This window comes from Monopterus albus, unplaced genomic scaffold, assembly GCF_001952655.1.
Source record: "Monopterus albus unplaced genomic scaffold, M_albus_1.0 scaffold114.1, whole genome shotgun sequence".
Lineage (NCBI taxonomy): Eukaryota > Metazoa > Chordata > Actinopteri > Synbranchiformes > Synbranchidae > Monopterus > Monopterus albus.
In genome coordinates, this window is record NW_018127994.1 from 596,022 (window position 1) to 606,203 (window position 10,182).

The 10,182-nt window shown below is 39.5% G+C and overlaps 1 protein-coding gene across 1 annotated transcript in view; it reads left to right on the top strand.

Annotated features, from left to right (window-relative positions):
* Window positions 1-10,182, top strand: part of lama4 (laminin, alpha 4) — a 48,575-nt gene that overhangs the window by 18,955 nt on the left and 19,438 nt on the right. The window contains exons 13-17 of the mRNA XM_020611516.1: window positions 5,257-5,373; window positions 5,875-6,023; window positions 7,182-7,323; window positions 7,419-7,512; window positions 7,612-7,728. Of these exons, the coding sequence (XP_020467172.1) occupies window positions 5,257-5,373; window positions 5,875-6,023; window positions 7,182-7,323; window positions 7,419-7,512; window positions 7,612-7,728 (619 nt within the window). The remainder of the gene's footprint in view (window positions 1-5,256; window positions 5,374-5,874; window positions 6,024-7,181; window positions 7,324-7,418; window positions 7,513-7,611; window positions 7,729-10,182) is intronic.

A 10,182-nucleotide genomic window follows, 5' to 3' on the forward strand; every position in this document is an offset into this window, starting at 1 on the left:
CTTTAAAAAGCTTGAACATTTTGTTATTTGAATGGTGTTTCTAGCTGCAAGTATGCTGGAGTTATTAAGTGCTAAACAAATGTTGAAAAAAGCTGACTTTCTTAAAAAGTACAAACATAATAAAAAAGATAAATACATGCAGGAATGGCCTTACAAAGCTGAACATTTAGATACCAGAATGGTATTTGTAGCTGAAAGTATGCCGAAGTTATTAAGATGTAAAAATCTTCCCAATTCATTTGAATGGGGCAAAATGTGCTGACAAAAAGTATAAATGTTACAAAAAAGACAAATGCAAGCACAAACATCCTGATATCTGAATGGCTTTTGTAGCTGAAAGTATGCTGAAGAAATTAAGCGCCAAAAAGAAGAACGTACGGAAGAACCCAGAAAATCTAAATAATTGGATCACATAGTGTGGATACTTTTCAGCATCCACACAATAAGATAGTCTAAGCTTAACCAGAGGCTTGGCTAAGCCAGCTGTGCTGAGTTTCTTTATTGCACTCCAGTCTTTCACTTAATACTGTATGTGCATGTGGGAGCACAGATTTGGAAAAAAATATTCTGCATGCAAAACAAGCCTACTGTTAAATACTATTAAAGATTGCATTTGGTACACATCTGCACTGAAACCTTCATGTACCAAAACGTTTGGTACAAATGTGTGTACCTTTATACCCCTAATATGAATTCATTAGTCTACAGTCCTATTAAATAGTTTGCAGCTTTTCTATCCCACTGTTATGGTGTGTTGTGTCATAGAGTTCTTCCTCAAAGTTCTGTCTGCTTTATCTCCACTCACAGTGATTCAAACACTGAACAACAAGAGTTTATCCTTCATCTGTACTGCAGTTGCCAAATGCAGTGGGAGAGAGATCTGGTTGTAGTTTACCAGGAATGTCCGAGAGGTCTTTTACTTGTGGAATTTAAGTGCTGAGAACAGCAACACAAAACCATCTGTGGGAGCTTTGGACTGTTACATTAGGAAGAGGCCCACACAGGGGGAGAAGTAATACTGCAATGCTAAATTTTTTCCCATGGTAATATACAGAGCCTACACACAGACACATTACTTTATTTTCCCATGATACAAATCACTGACAAAATGTGGAATTATTAGTTTACAGAAGAGAGTCATGGAAAGAAAACCAGAACAGAAGTTTGTTTAGTGGTGCGCAAATAGGCAAATACATGGTATATGGACCTCAGAGCAGGAGGATTTGCTATATGCCTTCCTTAAAGGCCACCATGGCATCACTTTTCAGTCTGTTTTGTTCTCTCAGTTGTCATCATCATTCAAAAGCCACATATATGTTAATTCTGGTTTTACTTACAGCATCCAACTTCTTTTTCTTTTATAACTTTCTGAAATAAGGTGTTACCTGCCCAGATCTGTGGCCCCAAACCTTAGTTGGGGACCTCTGGTTCATGGCTAAAGTGCTATAGCGCTGGCTTAGAGCCAGTACCTAGCCTTAGAAGTCTGGGCTCTGTTTTCACTTTAGGACTTTAACTGTGGTGAAATCTGACATGAAAATTTAGCCCCTATTTAGCCCTGCTCTGCTAGGCTAGACTATGGGAACTTACGAACTTACCAACCCATAACTGAATTTGTACCCATTGTTGCAAGATGTGATTGTGTATGCTAGATTTGCTTCACAGCCCAGTGCTGTTGCTGGGGGTTTACTGTTGTCATGCCATGGTTGACATTGCTCAGCCGAACAGCTGGTGTCTGACTTTGTGTGTATGCTTGTGTGCATGTGTGTTATCAGGAGTGGGGATCTCCATGATCAGGGTCTCTGCTGTAATTCAATGCCTTGAATGGTGCAGTAACTAAACACGGAGCTTCTCTTAGCCTGGGGTTCTTTCTAACCTCAGCATCACTGGCAGAGCATTTGGGGATGTGAGCGATGCAGCTGCATCCAGGTGTGCACCATCTGGGGGCCCAGGTGGGCCCTCAGGATATCATTTGAATGTTCAAATTACGTATGTAAATCAACCATGCACAGCAATGCTAAGTCAGTTTAGGGGCTAACTATGTGCTACCTTTTTACCGCCTCATAGGATATATCTGAATTTACACCACCCATGGGGCATGCAGAGCTATCTAAATCAATCACACCCTTCTAGCATTCACTAGAACTTTGGCTTGAGAATAACACTTAAGGATCTATTTTCCTGCCAGCATAATTTTTGTATAACTTCACTCGCAGTCATTATGCAATTTTCCTTGGGCACATGTCTACTTTTTGCTGCACACTAGTGTGTTTCGTACTTTTCTGCCATGAATGAATGTACTTACTCTGAGGTGGGAGGAGAGGCGCAGTTGAGGCCATGCTTATGCTAATTAGGCAGCGCAGTCAATTTTGGTGCTCGTTTTGAGCTGAAATACGATAATAGTAACACCTGCTCAGACCATCTCTTATTGCTGTTGCAGGTGTATTTACAATTTTCTTGATAAGCACCTAGGCTGGGTTAGCATGAGATCAGGTATACAAATGGTCACACCAACCTAAAATTAACCCTTAAATCCACAACTGAGCTGCTGGAATTTGCTATATAATCATAAGAATTTTGCATATCATGAAGATATGCCTGCAGATATCTCCATTAATCATGTTACACAGCAGGTAAAGTCAGTCCGACCTCACTGTGGCTGCTGTCAACTGTTAAGTTACAGTTTCTTCAAACGGACAAGTTTCACATTGACATTTGTTACTACCACGAGGATATACCTTGTGTCTGTTTTTGCATTTTATGATGATTTGATCAACTCTGAAAGTAGCTGTAGGTGGAGCTAAAATAGGTGACACATCCACTGGCTGTGAGCTCTGGTGGACCACAGTCAGTTTCTCCACCGTTTTGTCACTGTAATTTTAGGAACAGAGTATATAACTGGTAGGAGAAGAAGATACAGAGAGAAAAACTCTCCTCTCATACACACACACACACACACTGTATATATGAATATGACACTAGTGACATCAGTCAGTGAAGTTTCCACCCTGCTCTTTAAAGGGGAAGAGAGGAGCTGGTTTGGTTGGACATATCTAAAGCCAGCCTTTACTCCACCTGCTCATGCTGTATTCCACCCTATAATAATATCCCCTCCCCCACCACAAAATGCAATCGGTAATGCCTGGCTGTGTATGAAAGTGCGTCATCAAAATTGCAACACACCACTGAACATGCCCATATTCACTTTGCTGCCTGTAGTCCCCACAAGGATGGCCAAGTTCCTACAATGTGAGTGTGTTAACAGGTTTCAGTCCCCATAATGTGAGTAATACAAAGGCACATACACACAGCCAATATGTGTTGAGGATGGTACATACCTTGTTGAATATAGCATCAGAAGGACAACATACGCATTAGAGTAGCTAAAGTTTCAAGGTAACAGAGTGAGCAGTGTGATCCTCAGTACAACTGGAATTATAAACAGTGCCCTTACTACGATTAGCAGTTGGCAAAGCAAAGTATAGGTAAATAGCCACCACCTACTGAGCTACTGTGTGCTACATAGCATAACGCCACAAAATGAAGAAAGGAGATTAAAACTGCTACAGAGACAGTTAAAAAAAGACAAAAGGATGCACCCTGTGCCTAAAGTCAAACAGAAAATACCCATGAAACATTTAGACAGATGCAGATGGCATAAAAGATAAAACAAAAGAGCTGTTGATTTAACAAAGAGACACAAATAAAGTCAAAATAGGTGCTGTACTGCCATTAAGAGCTGAAAACATGTAAAATTAACATAAAGCACTGTGTTGTTCCATCATTGCTCAGCACAGACTAGTCAACACTAGCTGCAGCCACAACGTGCAGACTGCTGGGCTACCATCAAATGTTTGCAGCCTTGTGCCACACCAGTCATGGTCGTGGTCAAACTAAATATGTAGCGTGGCTACTGTAAACACATTCCCAGCATCTACATAAAATCTATGGTAGATGCACCTGCTTACTATACTGCATTCAAAAGAACATTTTAAATGTTTGTTGTAGATCATTTAACACATTGTGTTGAATCACAAAACTTCAGGTCATTCAATGTTTGTTTGTTTTTTTTTTGTTTTTTGGCATTGTTGCCAGTGCAGAGAGAGAGGGTGGCAGATGACATGCAACAAAAGTCCCTGGCCAAAATCAAATGGGGATAAATAAATTAATAAAGGAAGAACAAAGTTTCCAGCAATGAATAATGAGTACTATGTAATCTTTGGGATTTAGATTGAGTCTTTTTTAATCAAAATTCACACATGAAAGTCAATGATAAATTCAGCACAAATAATCTAAATGGATTTTGATTGTTTAAGAGTAAATACAATACAAGCTAAATTGGTATCACAAAATTTAGTGATAAAAATACAAACTAATATCTGGATCTGAAACAAAGAAAATAAAAAGTGTCTATTATAGCTTAAAGAAATATGAATAAATATGTGTACTGCTTTTTGCCAAGCATTGGATACTTTAAACATATCTATGTGTCAAGACTGAAAGTATGAGTAAACAAAAATGTGGTTTGTGTGGTTATGGGGAGTTGTCAACAGAAGACTGAAATTTAACTTTCAAAGACCAGTCTGCTTGGAGGTCTGTGATGTCTCTGTGATGTGATGATGTCTCTGATGCGTTATGTGCTCCGTATGTTATTGTTATGTATGCTTTGGTTTGTTGTATGTATTCCGCCTTATGTTTTGCCTGTTTTTCTCTGCTATACCAGGGTCTCAAATTAATAGATTTTGCTCTCAGTGATTAAATGAAGCATATACACTGTAACTCTAACTTTGACAGGCAATCACTGCTCTGTGCAGAACTGTTGTTCATCAAGAGGGTTCCTGCTTGTAACTCCCTCTAAAACCACCAATGTTTGTTTGTTTGTACACAAATTAATTTAACAAGATACTTTTAGTTAATTTGTTTTATTGGGTGGCATAATTGCTAAATTAATTGTTGGATAGAACCTGGCTAGCTGTTTCCCTTTATTTCAAGTGTTTATACTAAACTAAGCTAATCTATTCTTTTAAAGATAGTGTTTTGGGGTGCCTTGGTGGCTGAGGCTCTTGGGTTTAAGACACTAAGACTGTAATAGCAGTGTATCTAGTTCTAGTCTAGTTGGAGATGCCACTTCTCATTCCATATCTATTTATAGACTACTGCATTTTTTTCTAATAATGGCAAAAAATTATAATATTGGAATAAGTTCTGATGCTTGAAGTAAGGCTTAATTTTACCATGTCTATTTCCCTGTGCTGCCAGGTGCAGCAGCAGAGGCTGACAGAGGAACGTGCTGCTGTCAGTGACACACTAGAAATAGCCAGAGGATTCATCTCTGATACAGAGACAGCTGTGGTTGAGGTGGATGCCATGGTGCAGGTGAGGCCTACACCTGAGATTGTCAGGTATCACAGTGTTTTTTAACATGGGTTCAAAATTTCTGGGTCCTTGCTGTCTGATAATGATCTGTTTTTTATGGCCCACTAAATGGAGAAATAAAGATGAATTTATTTCTATGGCCGGGCCTGTGTCAGATTCTAAATCTGAACAATTTGATTGGGAGGCAATTTACAGTATGAATTAAGCAGTGTTCTCAAACAGCACTCCATTTTTAGTCAAGTAGCTCTTTATCATGTTACTTCGTGGGGAACTACAATCATCTAGAGGTAACAATGTTATGTTGGACAATGTTGGGCATATGTCAGGTTTGTGTCTAAATGTGGGTGTATTCTCATACTTTGGACTTTCAGTAACTGCAAGGTACAAATCTATTTCTGATTATGTTACTGAGAATGACCCTCATTAATGGGTCATTGGAGTGCCCTTGCAAGTAAATCACATGTGTATCTGTGTGTTGTGTATGTGCATCTGTTTGCAAAGAATGTGACCGAGTACCATGCAGCAATCGATGGCGCCAGCCAAAAGCTCACAGTGAAGACGGAGCACCTCGCGATGGCTGACAGAGATCTGGTTCAGAGGGCTGACAATTATGCTGAGGAGCTGGACAGACAGGCCAATGATCTGGAGGAGTAAGACACCCTTCTGAAATGACCTTCTTTGATACGCATAATCAAGCCCATAACAAGAGTAAAACTAACAATGCATTAGCCCATCTCAGTACTTCTTTGTGGCACTGAGCCCTAAGCTCTTTGGTTGCAAATAAAGATATAAACCTTTGAAAATTAAATATGCTGCAAATTTTCACTTTTAAACATGTGTCAGTAATTTTCAAAAACAGGTTTTCCCTGTTGGGGACATTTTCAGCAGCAGATTAATGCACATTTGGTGCACTAGTGTGTATTAATGGTTTTGGGACTATGGCACTATGGCACAAAGAAATAAGATATGGATATACACAACACGTAGTGCTGAGATACACATCATTCTTTGATCTTTTTCTTGGATTTGTGGATAATGGAACAGTCACAACCTTTAATAACATTTTAGCTGTGCATTGGTCTTGATCAAAGTACCACGTTATAAGCTTTTGTATGACATTTTGACTAATAATATTAACAATGGCTCCATTCTATTTGAATGTGTGGTAAGTCATAACAGTTTGACAGTGAGTCACCACAGTCTCCATGCATTTCATTATTTACACCTGTGCTTTTCCTGTCAGAATGTCTTCTGTTTATAGGTGCAAGAGCAAGAAAGCAGGGATACCACTTTTTGCTACCACTACTCATATTTATTTAAATAATTGGTGAATCTAAAGAATATGTGATGATGAACTAAAACAACAAATTTTGAAAAACCTGAAGAAAAATTAAAGCTGCATTAACTGATTTCTTTTCTCTCTCTTTCTCTCGCTATCTTTTTATTTATTTATTGTCTACTTTGGGGGGCAATGGAACAGGCTCAAAACACACTGACACCTCATGAGCATTTTAGTTTTTTGATGAGAGAAAACAAAGGTACCGGCCATAAAACCAAAATATTGAGCTGAAAGACACTAAAATCTTCCACAGAGCTTAGATGAACTGTTGGAGTTGCTTGTTAATTTATGTGGGTTTGTCAGTATGAGCAACACCCTTCACATTGGAGGTAGTATTTCATTCTGTTGTTGATATAAAGATATTGATTAGTGCAGTTTTCATTTCATATTTCTGCAAACACTGGGAATATTTGTGCACTATAGAAACACTCAAATTAGACTGTAACAGCTACCATCCTGTCTGCCCTAGGGATCTGAGAGGCAGCGATGCCAATGGCTTTGTGCAGAGAGCCATAAGTGCAGTCAACGTCTATAACAACATAGTGAAATATATGGACGATGCCAATATCACCTCACTCACCACCCTCAACTTAGCCCAAAGAGCTGAAGATGTATGTTTCATCATAGCACCATTAAGCATACATCTACAGTACTTTAATTCTCATAGCATAAACGTTGACCTTATTGTATGTGTTCTGTGTTTTAGGCTATCACTGGGATCAACACGCAGCTTGGCTATCTGGGAACACACAGTAGCAATGTTTTCAAGGAATCTGTTTCATTACATTCAGAACAAGCTGGTATGGAGTGTCACAGGATGAAATATTACTGATACATTAACTGGAAACATGGATGCAATCCAGTGTTCCTCTGTCATTTGTTGAATTTTTATATTACAGACATAGAGACTGATGTGGCTGACAAGTTAAAATACATCGAGGAGACCACAGAGACCATGGAAAATAACACCAAAAAACTTGCAGAAATAGTACAGGATATCAGTGGAATTCAGACAGGTGAGAGGATATTTAGTTTTTGTAAAGAAGCAAATGTCATTTCTTTTTGGTCAGTTTAAAGAAAGTTCAGTGGTGACTTGTGTAGTTTACGGCAAAGAATGGAAACTGCTAGCTCACCGGACAGCGGTTGCTAGCTATGTCAAATATAGTTCTTGAAATGGTGCTATTCTTGTGCCCTGTTCATGTTTACTTTACACTTGTCCTGTTCGCGGGTGTGCTGCATCCGCATCATCTTTTGGCTTTGTAAGTCAACATAATCAAAGAATTCTAATCTAAAACAATGCAATAACCAACTCCAATAATCAACAGATGTTTACATTTGCCCTTTACCTTTGTTAGGTTACATTTTATAACTGTTCTGTTCATGTTTTGCTTACACTACCTGTGTTTTGTTCGTGGGTGCAGGACAGCCACGAAGCCAAAAGATTTTGGCTTTGTAACTCAACATAATCAAAGTATTCTAATTTAAAACCATGCAATAACCAACTCTACCTCAGCAGGTGTAGTTGGGTGATAATCCAAGTCAGCCCCAGGGGGGTGTTGGCTTTCAAGGAGACCATAGAGATGTAAATGTTGGAATTGGAGACACCGTTTCACACTTGGCTGCCTCTGATTGTCCCTCTTTGCAAGCATGAGGGCTGTACAATCAAATACTTTTATGAAAAACTAAACAGATGTGAATTGTTGATGCATGCATTTAAGAAATTATACTTAGCAAATAGTCTCTCTCTCCCCCAAAGCAGGAGTGTCTCACATTCAGTATACTGCAACAGCATCACACACTTACCTCAGGCTCTACAGATGATAGTTGCACAGAAGGTGTAGTCACTATAGGTTGTGAGCACAGAGGTGTAAATGTTTGAAGCCATTTCTTCAAACCTTCTAACTGTCACTCTCTCTAAGCATGAGGGTGGTAAAATCAAATACTTTTATGCTAAACTCATCAACAGATGTGAATTGTTTAACTATTCAAGACTGTTATGGTCAGAATACAAATGCTAAGCTGTGGAGACAGTGGAATGTAAGAGCAAATGATTGCAACCACCACTTTATTATGCCCGGGTGCAGTACACCTGAGCATCCTCTGTGTAATGTAAATGCAAGGGGGGGTGCAGTGTAGTGTGTTATGGTTAGTCCCCCTCACCAGGAGGATGAGGGAGAACTGAGGTAGGACTCAAGACTGCTGACCCAGGTGCTAGTAAAAAAAAAAAAAAAAAAAAAAAAAAAAGGTGGTTTAATGGGGGCCTCACAAAAAGGAACATAGTCAATGAATACATACAACCAGATGGCTGAGGAGACCAGGACAACCAGGGGAGTAGACAGGCTAACAACAGGAACCAGGAGAGTAGGAGGCTCAGGATGGACAGATGATAGACAAACTAACTAGGAGGACTAGTGAACGAAAAAAGAAATCTACAGCACAGGAACTGGAGCGTGGATATAAAATGACGCATGGCTAACCTCATGGAAAACAAAAACATACAAAGAGATCCACAGCACAGGAACTGTCAGCGTGGACGTCAAGAGATGTTTTACACACAAAAAGAAAAACAACTGTAGCACCCTTCTCACTCTACCTAGAAGGGGCACCAACTAGACAGGTTAGAATGAGGGGTGCTTGGGTTCGTTTAATCAAAATTAAAATTGATAACCCCTATAACTAGTAATAAGGACTCGTAGTATGGTGCTTGAGGAAGGAAGATAGACCCAGCGATGGCTTAAATAAGAACACACGACTTAGGCCGGATTTATTAGAACAAGATAACTAAAATGACCTCTTGTGAGTACAAACCCAATGAGTAAAATAAATAATGATAAAGGCAATAACAAAAAGAACCAAGATTACCAGATCGGTTTCTACCAACTAAATGAAAAGTCAGTGCTCTCTGAGTTAATTAGTAACTAACAATACCACTTAGGCAGTCCCAGTCGCCCCGTTTAATTATGTCCAGAACACAGTCTCAACAAAACACACAGTACTCAGTCACCTAAGTTACTCACGACACTCTTGGGGTTATTGTTGCAGGCCTGTTTCAAACTTTTGAGTGCGACGCAATGCGGCGTCCTCATAATTTGAGTGCGATGTCCTCCCCCAATTGAGTGCGATGCAATATGGCCTCCTCACAAGTGGAGTGCGATGCAAAGTGAAGTCCTCACCAATTGAGTGCGTCGAACCACGAAAAATATAACTATTAATCGAGTACCCAGAGTACATTGCAATAAGGAGGACTCTTTCTCAGAGCCTCCTTTGGTAAACCACCACGTAAAATCTCGCCCCACTAACACATTCGGGCTCTAACCAGAGCTGGCTAGCATGGCTAAAGCTAAGCGCCGCTCACTATTATAGGCTTTATTCTATTATAAAGCCTCGTTCGGTTCTTTCAAACCAGGAACTCAGTGAGACGAAACGGACCACTTGAGTATATAAAAAATATAACCGTGCTGGTTTATTCA